The sequence below is a fragment of the Chanos chanos genome, chromosome 16 (assembly GCF_902362185.1).
Source record: "Chanos chanos chromosome 16, fChaCha1.1, whole genome shotgun sequence".
In the NCBI taxonomy this organism is placed as follows: domain Eukaryota; kingdom Metazoa; phylum Chordata; class Actinopteri; order Gonorynchiformes; family Chanidae; genus Chanos; species Chanos chanos.
Window position 1 is genome coordinate 475,001 of NC_044510.1, and position 20,461 is coordinate 495,461.

General features: G+C 46.3%; 1 protein-coding gene across 2 annotated transcripts in view; it reads right to left on the minus strand.

The window, feature by feature from the left end:
* jade2 (jade family PHD finger 2) overlaps positions 1-20,461 on the minus strand; it is a 63,835-nt gene that overhangs the window by 10,876 nt on the left and 32,498 nt on the right. For both annotated transcript variants that reach the window (XM_030793559.1, XM_030793558.1), the window contains exons 5-9: positions 19,666-19,877; positions 15,207-15,374; positions 13,153-13,269; positions 12,042-12,545; positions 1,847-1,964 (exon numbers count right to left, since the gene is read on the minus strand). In XM_030793559.1, the coding sequence (XP_030649419.1) occupies positions 1,847-1,964; positions 12,042-12,545; positions 13,153-13,269; positions 15,207-15,374; positions 19,666-19,877 (1,119 nt within the window). The remainder of the gene's footprint in view (positions 1-1,846; positions 1,965-12,041; positions 12,546-13,152; positions 13,270-15,206; positions 15,375-19,665; positions 19,878-20,461) is intronic.

The following is a 20,461-nucleotide window of genomic DNA, read 5'->3' on the forward strand; positions in this document are numbered from 1 at the left end:
TTGGTTACTAAAAACACGTATTCACTTGAAGCAATGTGAATCCACGCGTTCGTAATCTTCCTATAGAGCTGTGTGTGATGACGTATTCACTGAATGTGCCTGCTGTGCCTTCCAAGAAATCTGACTTAGAAAAAAACACACCTCTTTCTCCGCCATCTGTTAAAATATCAGTGCGGTTAGAGAAACTCACTTAGAGAAACCAGCATGTGCTCCACTTAAGTCCTGTATCATTACATCACAGCCTCATTTAGTCCTGTATCATTACATCACAGTCCCATTTAGCCCTGTATCATTACATCACAGTCTCATTTAGTCCTGTATCATTACATCACAGTCCCATTTAGTCCTGTATCATTACATCACAGTCCCATTTAACCCTGTATCATTACATCACAGTCTCATTTAGTCCTGTATCATTACATCACAGTCTCATTTAGTCCTGTATCATTACATCACAGTCCCATCAGACCAAGCCACTTTTTCTCCACCCTTCTGTCCTGTGGGCTTTCCCTAAACATTACGTACAGCAGCAGTGCTAGCACACCCAAAACATAAAGACCAGCTCTGTCATAGTGGCCGCTGTTTTGACTTGTTTTACATTAACGTATATGACCAGAGACAGCTGTAAGAAACCTTTGCGGATAAAGGACATTTGCATGTAGGTAAATGAATGTTCCCCCTCACACAGAATGGTTAGGACTAACACGCCGCGGGGACATATTCCAGGTGGTTTTGTTAGTTAAAAACACACAGAAATCTCCTATGGTTCACGTCACAGCCACATCCATGAGGCCTGCAGCACAGGAGTACTTCATGGTTACTTGGTCTGGAATGTTCCGTGTGACCCAGTAGAACTGGGCCTAGCCTGAGTGGGTAGGCCAGAACAGCTCCACACTCCCTGAGGAATAATGCTACACTGCACCTGCACCACCCAAACTCACCCCACTTCTGCTTCCGATTCAGACATTTAAACTCCATCAGGTATTTACACACCACGGAATCTCATCTGACAGTCATAGGCCAAACAGCCATAACTGTGACAGTTAAACAGCCCTCTGTACAGAGAGGGAATGTTACGCACTGTGTCTCCTCATCTACGGAAACACTGAGGGAGTCACCTCTGTTCTCAGCATTAACACAGGTGAACAGATTGTCAGCGTTAACACAGGTGAACAGATTGTCAGCGTTAACACAGGTGAACAGACAGGGCTGCTTAGCACTGCGGAGCAGAAAGACACCGCCAGGGGAGAAATGGGTCAAATCACTGGGTTCTGCTGGGCTCACGGGGCTGAGGTAGAGGATGATGAGGTTCCTACTGGAATGAGACATTCCTCACAAAGATATCATTAAATGAACACCTTAAACTAGCAAGTTCTGCTGAAAAAACTAGAACTTATCTATAACCCATAACACCCCCCCCACACACTCACACACGCGCACACGCGCACACACACACACACACACACACACACACACACACACACACACACACACCCCAGCAGGTGCGTTTTAAAACACACATCTTCACCTTTAAACTCTCCATTCAGTGAACAGAAACCAGAGCAGAGCAGCAGTAATGTACAGAGACCAGACACATAAGACTACTCGGCCTCAGACCTCCTGTCCTCTGACTACTCTGTCCAACAAAAAACAGCTTCGTTAAATGCTGTCAGTTAATCACAGTCTGTTAATGCCTCTGCCAAGACTGGGCAGAGCTGTGCCCGTGCCTCTGTGCCCGTGCCTCTGTGCCCGCGCCAGCCTCAGTGAGGACGGGGCATAGGGAGAGGAAACTCCCCACATGTGGTCAGGTGTTGGACACTGCAGTGTGTGGTGCTGTAGCTCTTACCTCCGGCCAGGTCCTCTTCCAGTAACTGGATCTGCAGGTTAAAGATCTTCTCCTGCAAGTTACACAGGGAGTGTTTCATCTTCTCCCGCCGTGTCACCATGTAACACAGGTTCCTCACCTGAAACAGGACACAAACACAGGGTTACAGACCCTCCTATCACACACGTGCACATTACAGCTGCCGGACGATAACCGTTGATGAGTAAAGTAGAGATGACTATTAGGGTCTAAAAGTTGTCAAAGGTGACAGCCAGACAGGATCTGTGTGTCTGTATTCAAAGCTGTCGAGAAGACAGTACCCATAGATGGGTTTGGATTAGGATACATGCATCACACCCCTGGATGCCTGACAAACACTGATTGGTCCTGTTCTGTCCCAGTGTGTCAGCTCTGACCACCACTTGAACAGAAGTGGGCTTCCTGTTATGCTATACTGCATCCTGAAGTAACAGTGCTCTCTTACACCAGACACCAACTCTACACGCCTCGCTGGGTTAAACAGCTGCTGTGTTTTCTCCCTTTCTCTCTGGGAGCTGGAGCAGATGTGGAGGGGAGGAGAGGGTTTGGGAGAGCTGGTGGCACTGCTTTACATCCTGAGGAGCTGCTGGTTGGGACTGGGCCAGTCTAGAGTGGTGTAGTCTTCAACAGTCATAGGCTGGCGTGTGACCAAGGCCTGCCAGTGTCTGAAAGAGTGAGTGAGTGTGTGTGTGTGTGTGTGTGTGTAAGCAGGCAGTGCTTCACAGCCCTGGAGGCATACCCCTACCCTCCTTTACACCCCATGCAAGAGCAAAGACAGAAATAGTCTATCATTTCTTCTTTGAAACAGTGAGTGTTGGTACTAAGAGCAGGCCGCAGTGTTTCAGGCCTAAAGGAGCTGAAGACCATGCTGAGAGGATTCCATGTCTCAGGGGCTTTTTCAGCCCTGTTCTCTGAGGTAGGGATCCTCTCTCTGCCCTCCACTCATCTGGTCATCTGCTGGCAAAGACAGGGCTCTGCTACACAGCATGCTCTTCACACACAGTCCGCAAGATACCACACACATATTCTGTCTGAGTGTCCCACACACACACACACACACACACACACACACACAGACACACACAGACACACACACACAGTCCGCAAGATACCACACAAAACCATGTCATATTCTGTCCGAGTTTCCTACACACACACACACACACACACACACACACACACACACAGTCCGCAAGATACCACACAAAACCATGTCATATTCTGTCCGAGTGTCCTACACACACACACACACACACACACACACACACACACACACACACACACAGATAAAACATGTGTAAAGAGTGAATGAGGAGAGAGAGGATCCCGGGTTTTCCTCCACGTGTCTGGATTCATCCATAATGAGCTCATGCTGCTGCTCTGTGGCTTGAATTGGTAATAAGACACTAGCCAGGCTAGAGAGGTGTGCTGGTGTTCCATTTTTAGCCATCACAGAACACAGAAGACTAACTGGTATATTACAGCATACTGTTTTTAACCAACACAAAACACAAGGATTAACTGGTCCAGTGCCGAACAAACATCACAGAAAATAAAGGCCTTGCCTCCTTTATGTGATATCATGAAAAATGGGCCTGTACTTCCATGAGTACTGCCATGTTCCCATACCTTCAAATTTGGCTTTTAAATTTTCACCCTCACACCCAATCAGTATTTGCAACATTACCCTGTGTGTGTGTGTGTGTGTGTATTTAATTACTTTGAGCCTAAGGATGTGTGGGTTTGAGCGTGTGTTCAGTTATTAGCTAGTTCTATAGTGTGTGTTCAGTCATATACATTACTCACATATTTGTGGAAGTGGTTTTGTGTGTTGATGTGCACGTGCAGGAGTGCATGTGTATATGTGTGTGTGTGTATTTATGTGTATGTGTATGTGTGTGTGCGTGTGTGTGTGTATTTATGTGTGCGTGTATGTGTGTGTGTGTGTATTTATGTGTGTGTGTGTGTGTGTGTGTGCGCGTGTATGTGTGCGTGTGTGTATTTATATGTGTGTGTGTGTGTGTGTGCGCGTGTGTGTGCATGTGTGTGCGCGTGTGTCTGCATGTGTGTGCGTGTGTGTGTGCATGTATATTTATATGTGCGTGTGTGTATGTGTGTGTGTGTGTGTGTGTGTGTATATGTGTGTATGGTGTGTGTGTGTATGAGAGTGTGTGTGTGTGTTGTCACCAGGCGGCACAGTATCACATCACTGAGCCAGCCGAGCTGCAAACATAGCATGATCCATCTCTCTCTCTCGCGCTCTCTCTCTCTCGCACTCTCTCACTCGCGCTCTCTCTCTTGCTCTCTCGCTCTCACACACGCGCGTGCGCGCACACACACACACACAGACACACACAAAACAAATATGACAAACATGGTTCCTGCCTTTGCCAGAACCAATGCCTGGAAAAACACCTAAAACAGTCAAACCCAGCACTGGACTGCAGACCACTCACAAAGCACTGAAAATACAGAACACAGTCAGATTCCTCAGACAACACAACTAACTCACACAACAAGAACAAACAGCAAAATGACACAGAAACTACCCAGAGTATTTGGTATTAATTATGTGTTTACTGGATTGCCTCCATGTTCAATCTTTCAGTGTTACAAATGTATGATTGGTGCCCATGCGCACAAACTCCAATGGCACCGTCATCACTGACTGTCCGTCAATGGCACCGTCATCACTGACTGTCCGTCAATGGCACCGTCATCACTGACTGTCCGTCAATGGCACCGTCATCACTGACTGTCCGTCAATGGCACCGTCATCACTGACTGTCCGTCAATGGGTCTGATATCTCAGTGGGTTGAGAATGTTCAGAGTGCATCTGGGTGGGCATGTAAGGGGTCATGACACTGTGATAACTGTGTTATAACCACATTCACTGGTTTAGATGACATCATTTATGTGATTCCAGTGGAGCCTGCAGACAGAACATGCCTCTCTGTCCAGACTCAAGCAAACTGACCAAGTTAGACTCAACCAGATCTCTCTGCCATTCATTAGTGCCATTAGGACCACAGGTCAGACACAGGCCACTGATCTGTTCACCTCAGCAAGAACAGGACAAATAAACCAGCTACTGAAGCACATTCAGGAACTGGATGCAAATGCACCATGACAGAACTGCCCTACATAAGCAGTGGGTAAACTGAATTTCCTAAGTTAGTACAACATGTCTGTATGTATTCTGATTACTGAATGCTCCAACCTAACACACAGATACCACTGAAATATCTGAAACACTACTTCACTGATGGGTGGCCATCTCCACTACTGTCCTGACCTGACACGAGGTGGTCTGTGTGCGGCAGAACAGTTCCTCACAGAGCAGAAAGCTCCAGAGCTGAAGAGGTCGAGCGAGCTGAAGCCAGAACAATGAGTTGCCACAAAACGTGTTTACAGAGATGCTCCTTCAGAGAGTCATCTCCCACAGTGCCTTCCCACTACCGCACAGAGAAACCAGCCCGCCCTCTGGTATCAACCAGACACGCTGGGGAGACAAAGCAGGAAACTGGGTCAGGAGCATGCAGCCCGGCAAGTCTCTCTTTCAGTGGGGAAACCCCCAGTTTCAAAACGCAAACCAGTCAGATTTCTATGGCTAACACAGGGCCACACTGAGCTGATTGTGCGTTAGAAGGCGGATGTGTTGTAGTCAGATCTGTATGCTGGAGCCCTTCTCCTGTGCAGGACGTGGCAAACAGGATAAAGTGGTGCTTTTGGCTCTGGGAGGGACTGACTGAATCATCCAAATACATACTTGTGTCCTTCCATTTTTTCCCCACAAAAAATTCACACTAACTCTGCACTCTGGGGGTTTTAAGTTTCAAGTTTATTTAGAGCCCAATATCACTGTTTACAGTCTCAAAGGGCTTTACAGGCCACAACAGTCAAAATCAAAACAGGACTGCACCCCCTGACTTAATCCTCATGGTGGGCAAGAAAAAACTCCCCAAAAACCCAAAAGGGAAATGGGAAAATGGGAGAAATCTTGAGAGGGACCACAGAGAGAGGAGACCCCTCCTTGGCCAGACAGGTGTGCAATAGGTGCCGACCCAGCGGGCAGTTACAATTGCAAGTAAATTGGAGCATGAACAAAGGGGATGGCGATGCTGACAGGAGGCTGACAGGGGGATGAAAGATGAGAACACCAGGATGGATCAGTCCAGAGGGCAGGAGGAGTCAGGATCACTGGTATCTCAGGAGTAGCATGTGTGGCGAGTAGCATGTGTGGCTCGACAGAGAGAGAGAGAGAGAGAGAGAGAGAGAGAGAGAAAGAAAGAGAGAGAGAGAGACATTGTTAGATGTTCATTTCCACATAATGGTTAAGGGAAAATATACATTGTGTGCCGAGTGCAGGCAGAGACTCCAGCAGGACTAGCTAGTACAGCATAGTTAAAAGGGAAAGCTAGAAGGTAATACGGACATGAGGGCACTCTGGGACACAAGGCGGCCACCCACTCCACAGTCAACAAACCTGAGTGAACATGTTAGAGTGGGGGGGGCTGACAGCATCCAAACATCCCAGTTCACCAAACATTCTATGCCCGAGAACCCTCCAGATCTGCTCCTTTGCCTAGTAAAGAGCTGTTAGCAAGAGGCTTGGCTAAACAGACAAGTTTTCAGCCTTGACTTAAACATAGACTGTGTCTGAGTCTCGAACATTAATTGGGAGGCTGTTCCATAACTGTGGGGCTCTGTAAGAGAAGGCTCTGCCCCCTGCTGTAGCCGTCACAACTCGAGGTACCAACAAATAGCCTGCACCTTTTGATCTAAGTAGGCGTGGTGGATCATAAAAGACCAGGAGTTCGCGCAGGTACTGTGGCGCAAGACCATTTAGTGCTATATAGGTTAATAGTAAGATTTTATAATCAATACGAGATTTGACTGGGAGCCAGTGCAGTGTGGATAAGATAGGAGTGATGTGATCATATCTTTTGGTTCTAGTAAGAATTCTGGGTGCTGCATTCTGAACTAACTGTAGCTTATTTATACACCTATTAGAACATCCAGACAGTAAGGCATTACAATAGTCTAACCTAGAGGTAATGAAAGCATGAACCAATTTTTCAGCGTCTTGAAATGACAATGCACTTCTTATCCTGTTAATATTTCTAAGATGAAAGAAGGTAATGTTATCTACATGAGCTTCAAATGAAAGACTGGAGTCAATAATTACACCAAGGTCTTTTACTGCTGCACATGATGAAAGAGAGAGGCCATCCAGAGTTACTATGTGATCGGAAAGCTCACTCCTAGCTGCATGTGATCCTAGTACAAGTACTTCTGTCTTTTCAGAGTTAAGTGAGAGGAAGTTAGTAAGCATCCAGTGCCTAATATCCTTTAGACATTCCCCAATTTTGTTAAGCTGTGTCTCTCGTCTGGCTTCGCTGAGACATACAACTGTGTGTCATCAGCATAGCAGTGGAAGCTAATACCGTGTTTACGAATAATATTACCTAGAGGTAGCATATATAAAGAGAAAAGCAGTGGGCCTAAAACAGAACCTTGCGGGACTCCAAACTTTACCTCAGTATGTGCAGAGAAGTCACCATTTACATCAACAAACTGATAACGATCAGTCAAGTAGGACCTAAGCCATAAGAGGGCCGTTCCCTTAACTCCAACAACATTTTCTAGTTTTAGAGGGTTTCAGGGGGGACTAAACCAGTCTAAAGTTGTCTAATGGTGTTTTTCTTCCTCAACAAATCAGTCACCACCTTAAAAACACCATGATTGAATTGGTATCCATGTTAGTGACTGTGTGTCCACAGCCCCAAGGGCACATGTTTGTCTGCTCATCTTCTCTATACACAGAGTTATCAAAGACTTTTTCAGCTCAGTGTATACATCCTGGATAATTAATCCCATGACCTCATTCAACTCTTCTGACAGAGTTTTCCTCTTTACTGTTTCAGCATCAAAGGACATGCCATGGAAAAACGATTCTTTTCTTTCTCCAGAAGAGACTGAGTGGAGGTGGCAGAGAAATAAAGTAAGAGAGATAAAGTCTCTCTGCTGAGGGCAGTAGATGACTGTGGTGAGTAGCTGAGGGCAGTAGATGACTATGGTGAGTAGCTGAGGGCAGTAGATGACTATGGGGAAGAGCTGAGGGCAGTAGATGACTATGGGGAAGAGCTGAGGGCAGTAGATGACTATGGGGAAGAGCTGAGGGCTGTAGATGACTATGGGGAAGAGCTGAGGGCAGTAGATGACTATGGGGAAGAGCTGAGGGCAGTAGATGACTATGGAGAAGAGCTGAGGGCAGTAGATGACTATGGAGAAGAGCTGAGGGCAGTAGATGACTATGGGGAAGAGCTGAGGGCAGTAGATGACTATGGGGAAGAGCTACTCTCTTTCTCCCTCTGACTCCTGTCTTCTGCATGGAGCTGGTTACGAAATGACAGTGGACATTACGCAACGAGGCTGACCTTCTGTCACAACTGGAGACAGTCTGCAGACTGTGACAGTGATGGAAAAAATGAGTCAAGTAAAGTTTGCCATCACTTTGTCCCGTCTCTGCCCCCCCCCCAGTACCCAGTGCTCTTCGTTTCCAAATGAGCTGCAATATGGAAAAGGAAAAACAACAAAAACCAAGCTAGGTCCACAGGTTTGGAACGTGAAGCTGAGAAACCCTTGTTGACATGCAACCCTAACCCTATCTCACCCTAACCCTAACTCAGCTGACATGCTCAGTTCAGGGCAGGTCACATGCTGCTCTGTTAAGGACCACACCTTCCTGTCCATCTGAGAATTCAGAGTTTGATAAATGATCTGACACCGTGCTCCTCTCGCAGGCCGCCAGTCTGTTGGGATACGCACAGTGACAGACAGATGCACTGAACTGGGGGCAATGGGAGATGCATGACCACACTGTCTGCTCCAAATTAATCACAACTTCGAGTAAGTTATACAAAGCAGGCCACTTATAGACAATTCGCTTTGGAAACTCTTTGCACTCACAAATCTACAGCCGATCAGAAGATATGTTCATTATGTGCATGTGTCTGTCACTGCATGTGTGTGTGTGTGTGTGTGTGTGTGCGTGCGTGTGTGTGAGAGAGTGTGTGTGTGCGTGAGAGAGTGTGTGTGTGTGTGTGAGTGTGTCTGTGTGAAGGAAACCGTGACTGAAAACAAGAATATTAGGGGAGTGACTCTATGTTTGAGGGAAATTTCGAGCACTTTTGACTCAAACAGGTCAAAGTGCGGTAGAAGGTGTATTTAGATACACGGAGATGCACTTATCCTAAAATCCACATTACCAACATCCCTCTGACTGCACCTCCAACACACGAATAAGACAATGACAACACACTGACTGCATTTGATACAAAGCTTTAAAATCTATTTTTAACTATTTCATTTTTGCAACAATTTTTTTTTTTAAGTTTGTTTCCCATTTATAAGTTCCAAAGCTACAAACTAACACGCCCAGTGAGACTGGAGATGCTGGACCGGGTATTTCCAGTGGCCGTGTGGCTCTCACTGGCCTCGGCAGGCCGCAGAGGAAAGCTGTGTTCACAACGCGTCTCTGGTTCCTCTGTGGCGACAGTATCCATCACTGCATTCTGCCGGCTACAGACACATTCATCTCTGATTCAGTTGAGGGATGGAAACAAACAGACATGACAAAGCATGACTTTTAAAGGCTTGTTGATTTTTAAGGCAACAGCACATGCTAACCATGTGAAGATTAATGAAATTATAATCAAAGTTCACTCAGACTGCACCCCACCAATGCATTCAGGTCCTGAAATTGGGGGAAAAAAATTGACCAAAGTGGGCATGTGCCCAGCTGGTATGATGGTGGTGTAGAGGATGATGGTGGGAGGCAAACCAACCCTGATGGAGGAGGTGGAGTACCTGTGTGTGCCCTGTAGTCTTGCAGCACTGATGGCTTTGGCAAAGTTAATCTTTCATAGTCCCTGCATGCAGTCCGGTTTTACCCAGAGCCAAAAGCCACCATAGCTTAACTGAACGAGATCCCACAGCACCACCTCTGATATCTAACACTCGAGCAGCGCTCAGCGCCGGGGAGCAGAATGACACCTCCAACAGCTACAACTCCCTCCATCCGCCAGCGCACTCACCTCACCGCTGCCGGGCACGGTCATGATATTTGGGAGACCTGAGAGGCTTGACAGCGCATTTGTAACAGTTCCACTCGATTTGTTCCATTCACAGCGCTTCACAGAGAGCGGGACGACCCAGCCCCCAGCGCTCAACCAGAACCTTTCTGCAGCGGTTTGCCTGTGAGCAGGACCCCAGTGAGCGGCAGGGCAGGGAATACGGTGTCACTGGATATGGCAGTAAATCTGACATGATGGCAGGGCATGTGGGCATAGCTGCGGCATTCCTGATGCCCTGGAAAGCCAGACGGCCTGAGACCAAATAAACACAGTCACTCTCCTCAGCCACCTGCCCAAAATGACTCTCACATCCACTAAGAATCATACAAACAACTCCCACAAAAGTGTACAGATAAGAGTGGGTATAATGAACTTTAGATGATACCCTTCAGCGCTAAACAGTGACTAAACCAACTAACCCAACTGAACCTGTAGCATTAAATCAGTCTGAGAAATGACAGCATTCATACCCGGCCACGAGCGACCAGTGAACCTGCTGATGAGTTTCAGGACTTTTCTTTGAAAATAAAACAGAAAACACACCCACTCCACATGACAGAACGAAAGGCTAAACAGCACTTATTCCTATTTTTCATGGTGACAGCTGAGATAAAATGAATAAACTCACAGATTGAGTTCTGAGCCTCAAAACAGCCCAGAGCTTCAGTGATGCTGTAGAAAAGTCAACACTGATTTTCAGTTCATGCTTATTCTTGGAAAAACTCTCCATGGAGGAACCGATTGTTAAACAACAGACCACTTGAATCTCGGCTGTATGTTCAAACGCAGTTACGTCTGGGCACAGAGTGCATGACAGCCCCTGCAGGTCAAATCCATCTCTCTGGAGTACTGAGTGAATTAGGAGACAGAATTTCACTTTGTCCTCTGTTCATTAGCATGAGATAATGAATGGCATTATTGACCAAACAGATCCCAGGTGGATTTTAGAACTCACTCTACGCTGTCCCATTCTATGGCCCCTGGGCAGAGACAGACCCCTGCTCCTCTAGACAGGGCTTCTACTTTCAGTCTGAACAGTGATCAGCCTTTAACCAGACGACACACTCGACTGAGCCAGCCACCTGCACAGCTCACTGCGTTAACTTGCTCAGGTGGAGGAAGACCTTGTTTGGCAGCTTGCTGATGACACGCCACTGAATTAACTAAGTGAATGTAATCAAATGTAAATGAATATGATAATATATTGCAGTTATTCTGTAGTGAACTTACCTTCATTGGTTTGATGCTTATTGCTGTCAATGGTACAAATCAGCCAGTGCTTTATACAGTACTACCTGTGACTAATGTTTGTGTGATGATATTAGAGCAGAGAGTAACAATACGGTTTGTTGTATTTAAAACTGTCCGAACGTTTTGTGTTTTTCAGACCGTCACTGTGGTATGTGCATGTAGCCGGCTCACTGGGCATTATCAGTCACAATGAAATCAACTCAACAGCATCTGTCCTACGACTGCCCACCTCCCAGTAACTGTCCCATTAAAATAAAAAAGGCAAATCAAACAGAAATCTAAGTGCCGAGGTCTGACTCTAATTTGAATAAACCAGGGCAAGGAACTACGGTGGCATAGCCATCAATTATCAGTGTCATAAGTAATTCAAATGACAAATTTGACATGAAAAAAAATGTTGCAAGCGTGAAAAAGTGGAAGGGAAACGTAGAAAAGTAAGAGAGTAAATCAAAAAAAGAAAACAAGGAAAAAAGAAAACAAGGAAAAAAGAAAAACGCGGGAAAAAGCAGAGGTGGAGAGATGAGATCAGACACTAGCGGCAGACGGGTGGAGGGATGAGATCAGACACTAGCGGCAGACGGGTGGAGGGATGAGATCAGACACTAGGGGCAGACGGGTGGAGGGATGAGATCAGACACTAGCGGCAGACGGGTGGAGAGATGAGATCAGACACTAGGGGCAGACGGGTGGAGGGATGAGATCAGACACTAGCGGCAGACGGGTGGAGGGATGAGATCAGACACTAGCGGCAGACGGGCGGAGGTGAGAGAGAGGCGGACACACTCACCCTCTCCAGGTCCTGGCGGAGGTGGGTGAAGAGCTTGAGGCGTCGGTAGAGCACGTCCTGCTCCTGCTGAGCCAGGTTGTCCACCTCGTCCTTTTTCGGCGCCACCAGCGGCCGGTTGAAGTTGGCCCGGCGCCGCAGCTTCCAGAACTGGTAGAGGAAGTCCACGTGCACGTCGGGAAGGCCGAGGCACTCCGCCACCTGCTTGGGCTCCACCAGCCGGTAGAACTCGTCCTCCAGCTCCTGGAGCTTCTGTTTGCGCTGGCTGGCCTTCTCCAGCTCCATCTGGTCGCGGTCCGGGCGCTCGGGCGCGGGCGGCGCCTGCTCGGCGTCCGGCTTGGCGTCGGGTCTGTCGGCCTTGCTGCTGTGGATGGAGCTGCTGCTGTGCTCCAGGCAGTAGGACTTAAAACGCACCTCATCGTTCTCAGCCAGGATCGTGCGCATCTCCAGACCGTGGTCAAAAGCACAGGTCACGTGGAAGGCAACGATGCAGGAAGGCATGGAGCACTACCAATGCAACAGAGAACAACAGCTGTACGTTAAATAGTTCAACAGCGTTTGGATCTTGGCTGTTACTGTGGTTTAACCAGAACTGTATAATGTGACTTGATAATTGTTAATGTATGAGTATTTTCACCAGGCTTGGACTGTTCTGACAGGAGAATTGGAAACCACCCTGTACATAACTGAACCCACACAGCAGTTTCTGACCAGTTCACTGTAGCTGGGGTCAATGCTTCATTATGTGACAAACAGACAAGACAATGCACTGTGAACGCCGGTCAGTTCTGCTTTAATATCAGCCCTATTCATATATTCTCAGATCACAGACCGCTAAAGCGAGGAGCCTAGTCAGATCCACAGTGTTCCTAAACACACAGAGAAATGTGGCACTGTCCATACAGAGCACAGGAGTTCTCTCACTAAAAACACAACTCTCTATCTGAAATACACAACTCACAACTCTCTCCTCTGCCAGAGGTCTGAGGCACGGGAAAACCACCAACGACTGGGTTTTCACCTCAGGTCTCTGTCAGAATACTAAAATGGACTGGGGCTAAAATTTGTCACACTCCTCACAGCTCAGTGTTAAGAATGTGTGTGTGTGTGTTACCTGTATGCAGGTGCCTGTATGTTCTCGGCAGAGGCTGCAGGACAAGGCCCAGCGGCTGGCAGGGATGTGGGACACCTTAGTGATGGGCTCCATTTTCTCTGGACAGCCAATACTCACCTGTGCACACGCACACGCACACATACACGCACGCACACACACACACACACACACACACACACACACACACACACACACAAACACACACACACACACAAATTAAGCTCACAGACCCGTACAACACCAAATTTATTTCATAACGACACTCAGCTGAGTTTCTGTTTGTTTGTTTCCAATATCTAAGCTGGTAAACATCCTTTTTTTTTAATCATTGTAGGTCAGAATATTGGCTCCAAAACATTGAAATCTGTCCAGACTAGTTCCGAGAATTTCTGCCTCACTTCATCTGTGCATGGGAGATATTAAAGGTCCTTTTCTATCCACCACCACACCGGACAGAGTAGGCCCTGCCGTGACCAACATCTTCCTCTTTTAAACACACTGATCCAGGGAATACAACGCAAAACATATGACACACTCATCTACACAACAAAACACGCCACCCTGGCTTATTGTGCAATTCAGAACACACGATTATACAAACACATCCAAAAAGACAATTTGCATGCGTGTGTTCGACATGGCCGTTCTGCATGAGGGACCGGTGATGTTACGCATCAGGAGACTGTAATAAGAGCCTGTGTGCAGGATCCTCTGCACATCCTGAAACACATCAGACATACACAGTCAGTGAAGACTGTGAGCCCAGACTCACAAAGCTCCAATTCTGATCACTCTCTGACAGATGCAGCAGGGTCTCTGTGACTAGGCTGAGCTTTTGCCTGATGACATTGTGTTATGCCTCCAAAATGCCCTTTTCATTCAATTTCCTCTCCAGGAAACACTTTCCTTTGGAAAATAGTCTTCCATGCACGCCTCATCCTTTTGACATGTCTGTCATTTCTGTGAGTCATCTGGATGATTACTCCACTGCACTCCCAATGCCCATTCTGACAGCAGATCTGGAGTCACTGCTCTATGGAGACATTCTCCCTTCCCAAACGCTTTTTGTCCTCTCTTGATTGGAATATCCAAAAGGATTCTCCTTGTCAAATAGACGCTTGTGTGAAGCTGTGTGAGTGTGTGTGCAGCGCTTTTAAATTGCTTCCTTCCCCTCAATTTTGACTCCAATTAGTTCATATTTTCAGTGGAGTGAGAGAAAAGTTCTCATTTCAGTGGCATGACTGGGGGAGGGGGGAGTGACGGAGGAGAATGAAAGGAGATTTAAAGGAGACTTGCTCAGTTCTGTTCCCATGGTGGTGTTTAAAGCACAGTGAGTTTGACATGCTGAGGGCCACATTAACCAGAATCAGCTCCTACGGAAACAGGACGATATCCAGCTTTTCCCTTTACTCCCCCTAACAGAAGACACACACACACACACACACACACACACTCCGCGCTTCACGTATGGGCATTCCTCAAGCACTCCATATTACGTGTGGGGTTTTTTTTCAACAGTAATCAAACATTTCCAAAGAAGGAAGAAAAGCACTGAATGGAATTACACAGCACGGAATCTAATTAAGAGTAGCAGAAAGTAACCGCCGCTGAGCAGTTTCAAAGCTAAACGCCAGTTTCTACCCCGTGTCAAGGTGTGCGCGTGCGGGAATATGCTTGTGCATATCCTTTTGAACTCCTATACCAATGCTAACATGCATATAGAGAATGGAAGTGTCTTAGGGAGACTTTCTTGTTATTGTAAAGCTTCCTCCATGGTAGTGGTGCCAACCATCTGCTGTTGTCCACACAACAACAACAACTCAACTACTGTCCACTGTAGTGGTGTAGAGTGAGGCGCTGGTCTGGGCTGACCTCACGACACAGAAATTATGCTGGTTAACAGAAAAGTGAAAAATCCCAAATTAAATGATCTCTTAATGTAAGAAATGACTCCAGAATGACTCGTGACTTATTTCAGAGATTCCAGGCCTGTTCCTGACATGTTTCATTATATCTGCCCCGTCACTGAAACAGTGTTACTGTGTGATGGTCACCTCAGGGATCCATAAGGCACAGCTGACATGAATCCACTTGGTTCCGCTGCGGGTCGGCTTCAGGGCCCCGCCTCTCTTGGGACACAGCAAGCATTTGGGCTGCACCCCTAACGCACAGGTCCGGCACAGCCAGTTCCCCTGCGGTACCTTCAGGATACCATAACACGCCTGCAAGAGCGAAAACCAAAATGAAAGAAACATGAGTCACTGAGACAGAACGAGTAAGAGAGAGAGAGAGAGAGTAGTGCTGTCGACAACATCAGAGGACACAAATCTGACAGAGCTCTCGGTTGTTGGTTGAGTTACAAAAGTTTTCACCCAAACACACCACAGTTCAGAAATGAGAAGACAATGTAGCTTTTTTCATTCTGAAAGTGCTTTTTAGTTTTTCTTTTCGCGGTAACAGAAACAGCAGAGAACAGAAAGCTCCTTTCGATCAGTAAGAGAATGAGAGCACACCTGGACCAAACCATACATCTGAGCCATCAGGATGAGTCATATCACAATACTCCGAATGACTCATACTGCAGTACTCTGTGCGTGTCTCTGAAGCCCCATGCGAGAGTTTAACTGTACTAGACATTCATATCATTTCACATTATCGAGACTGCGTCTATTCTCCATTCCCCTTAATTCCTGTTGTATCTGTTTTAATAAGTCAGTTAACATCAGTGCAGCCCACACTGCAGATGAGGCTCGCGCTCATGCTAGGTTAAAGTCAAGATTACTGAATGTCATATCCTTCACTCAGAAGGCAACACTTGCATGATAAATGGATCCATTAATGACCTCAGTCTTAGTGTCTTGTGTCTGACAGAAACCTGTTCTTATGTTCTGTTCTAAATGAATCTTCTCCTCCCGTATATTACTATAAAGATGAACCCTGAATCATCGGGGGGATGGTGTTGCTGCCATTTATGAATCTAGTCTAAGCATTCTGCCCTTGTCTGACCGTTAGTTTAACTCATTTAAAATGTTTACTCTCAGTGTTGCTGCCTTTAGCTTCTAACAAGGGGCCTTCTCAGTCTTTGGCTCTTCTAACAGGCCCCCAGGAGCCTAAACTAAGCTCTTACAGGAGCCTACACTGAACTCTTACAGGAACCTACACTGAACTCATACAGGAGCCTAAACTAAACTCTTACAGGAGCCTACACTGAACTCTTACAGGAACCTACACTGAACTCTTACAGGAACCTACACTGAACTCTTACAGGAGCCTACACTGAACTCTTACAGGAACCTACACTGAACTCTTACAGGAGCCTACACTGAACTCTTACTGGAGTTTACACTGAACTCTTACAGGAGCCTACACTGAACTCTTACTGGAGCCTACACTGAACTCTTACAGGAACCTACACTGAACTCTTACAGGAGCCTACACTGAACTCTTACAGGAGCCTACACTGAACTCTTACAGGAGCCTACACTGAACTCTTACAGGAGCCTACACTGAACTCTTACAGGAACCTACACTGAACTCTTACAGGAACCTACACTGAACTCTTACAGGAACCTACACTGAACTCTTACAGGAGCCTACACTGAACTCTTACAGGAACCTACACTGAACTCTTACAGGAACCTACACTGAACTCTTACAGGAGCCTACACTGAACTCTTACAGGAGCCTACACTGAACTCTTACTGGAGCCTACACTGAACTCTTACTGGAGCCTACACTGAACTCTTACAGGAACCTACACTGAACTCTTACAGGAACCTACATTGAACTCTTACAGGAGCCTACACTGAACTCTTACTGGAGCCTACACTGAACTCTTACAGGAGCCTACACTGAACTCTTACAGGAGCCTACACTGAACTCTTACTGGAGCCTACACTGAACTCTTACAGGAACCTACACTGAACTCTTACAGGAGCCTACACTGAACTCTTACTGGAGTTTACACTGAACTCTCACTGGAGTTGATTGGTATTGAATTAGCATTAGCACTCTCTGACCTGTGAGCTCCCAGATATCTTACTGAATTAGCATTAGCACTCTCTGATCTGTGAGTTCCCAGATATCGTATTGAATTAGCATTAGCACTCTCTGATCTGTGAGCTCCCAGATATTGTACTGGTTGCACTATTACTTCAGCCACAGTACTGAACTTCCTGAGTCTCTATTCCTAACATCTGATTTAGCTGCTCCTGAACAGGTGACTGCACTACTGCAGCGCTGTGACGTCACATGATACCTTAGACATGGTTACACCACCTATGAAGAAGAGACTTACGGGGGAAGCGGTAAGTGCTCTGGTATACGAACCAAACTCGAGCCTTAAACAGGCATCATGTCAGCCAGAACAGACATGGCACACGACCAAACAGAATAGAAATGAGCTCTTACTGCAGTTAAGCTGCCATATCTGTCTGATCTGATTGAAAACAATAACAACAATCCTAGACTTATTCCATACAGTCTCAAAACTAACCAGGAATCAGACTACAGCTGGGCCTCCTGTTTCTTTGGGAACAGGCAGCAATGACTTTATTTATTTATTTTTTTTATGAGAAAACAGAGAGAAACTTCTTAGTTCTTCTGCATCCCATCAAGGTGCTAACTCTACTGAGTCAGTTTCAGTGCCTGGAGACTTCATTGCTTCACTCAACTCTGTCCCATTGAATTTAGTGCACTAACCATATCCTCCTAGTCTTCAACGTGCATCCTCGATCCCATTCCCAGAAAACTATTGACAAAACTGTTATAAGTTGGGAAACCATTGTTACACATGGTTAATTCATCCCTAAGCTTTGGGTGTGTACCCAGAGTGCTTAAGTTGGCTGTCATTAAAGTATTTTTTAAGAAAGCATATCTTGATCCGGATGATCTGTCCAGCTACAGGTCTATTTCTTCCTTTTGTCTCTAAAATAATAGAGAAGGCTTTGGCCAATCAGCTCTGTTCATTCTTGCATCAGAACAATATTTCTTAAATTTTTCACTCAAGCTTTAGACCATACCATAGCATAGACACTGCTCCTGTTAAGGCCTCGAATGATTTACTCCATGCCTCAGATCTTAGCGGTGTATCTTTGCTTGTGTCGTTAGATTTATGTGCTGCTTTTGATCCTAAAGATCACGATATCCTGCTAAACAGCCCGGAAAGTCTTGTTTGCATAAATGGACAGGCACCTTTTGGTTCAGATCCTGTCTGACTGACCATTACCACTTTGATCATATAAATGGTCCTCTGAATGCAATCAAGTAAAATATGGTGTTCCACCAAGGTTCAGTGCTTGGACCGCTGTATTTCACACTGTATATGCTGCCTCTTGGAGACATCTTAAGCAAACATACTATAAACCTCCACTGTTATGATGATTACACACAGCTGTATCTACCAGTCCAGCCAGATGAGGTCTCTCAGTTCTCCAAAACAGAAGAATGCTCACAGGATATAAGAAGTTGGATGACTTGTAATTTCCAAATGTTAAACTCTGAAAAGACAGAATCACTGTTCCTTGGTCCAAGGCAACTGATCGTACAGTTAACCTTGCTGGCTTCGCTGTTGTGCCTGCTACATCTGTTAAATGTTGGCCTCTTGTTTGATTCTCGCATTAGAGAAATATCCAGAGTAGCGTTTTTACACTCAAGAAAGATCGCCAAGTTTAGAAAACTGCTCTCCCATCAAGATGCAGAAAAGGTCATTAACGCATTTGTTAGGTGTAGGCTGGACTACTGAGATACTCTGATGGATGACTCTCAGGGTCCTTGAACAGGCTTCAGCTGGTTGAAAATGGTACGACAAAGATGCTAAGCAGATCTACAAAATTTGAGCACATTGCCCCAATATTGTGCTCTCTGTATTGGCTCCCTGTTACATATTGTATTGATTACAAGTTAACTGTCTTATAAAGGTTTAAATGGTCTTACTCCCCAGCACCTATGGGATCCACCAGTTCCTCACACACTCATCTCCTTCTAGACAGTTCCTAGAATTATCAAAGTGACTGCGGGCAGTAGAACATTCTCCTTTATAGCTCCACAGCTATGGAACCACCTTCCAACTTACATTCAGTGTTCAAGCACAAACACAGCTGAACTGAACTGAGTATACTCTAAGGCCCCGTAAAAAAAGACTTAATGTGGTATTTCTTTGCTCCTTCATAAGAGGATGAAGAGATGGGTTTCATCAGAATACTCATCACTCAAACACTGGCAAAAGTGCAGTTTTTTATCCATGTCTCAACAATAAAGGTGTAAAATTAAACCTCTTAACACCACTTGGCCCTGTGCTGGTTTGTTTTACACAGATAGAGAGGGCTGGTACACAAAGAGAACAATCAATCAAAGCATCAACCACTTCAGTCCTTTAACTCCAAGTTTCATTTCCATTCACTTCATGGACTTTGATGTGTTATCGAATTTAAGTCCCCCACCGGTAATTCAGTCCAGAAAAGAGGTGTAAAAGAGCCCTGTGTGGGTGTAACCTCGGTGTCTGACCGTTCATACCTGGTGCACACAGACGTTACACTTGTCACAGAACACCATCTCGTTTCCGTCCTCTCCCTCGGGCGAGCGGCACACGTCACACACCACGTCCTCATCGTACTCGATGCCTAAACCTTCCTCTGTCTCGATCGCCAGCTGCATGTTCTCCTCACACTGGTTCTCCAGCTCCACCAGAACCCGCTCCATAGTCAGCTCATCCAGCTCCGGCAACGCTGCAGCACACACAGTGGGGACATGGGTTAGACACACACACACACACACACTAAACATCCTGCACACACACACACTAAACATCCTGCACACACAGTGGGGACATGGGTTAGACACACACACACACTAAACATCCTGCACACACACACACACCCACACACACTAAACATCCTGCACACACACACACACACCCACCCACACACACTAAACATCCTGCACACACAGTGGGGACATGGGTTAGACACACACACACACTAAACATCCTGCACACAGTGGGGACATGGGTTAGACACACACACACACACACACACACTAAAAATCCTGCACACAAAGTGGGGACATGGGTTAGACACACACACACACACACACACACTAAACATCCTGCACACACAGTGGGGACATGGGTTAGAGACACACACACACACACACACACACACTAAACATCCTGCACACACAGTGGGGACATGGGTTAGAGACACACACACACACACACACACTAAACATCCTGCACACACAGTGGGGACATGGGTTAGACACACACACACACACACACACACACACACACTAAACATCCTGCACACACAGT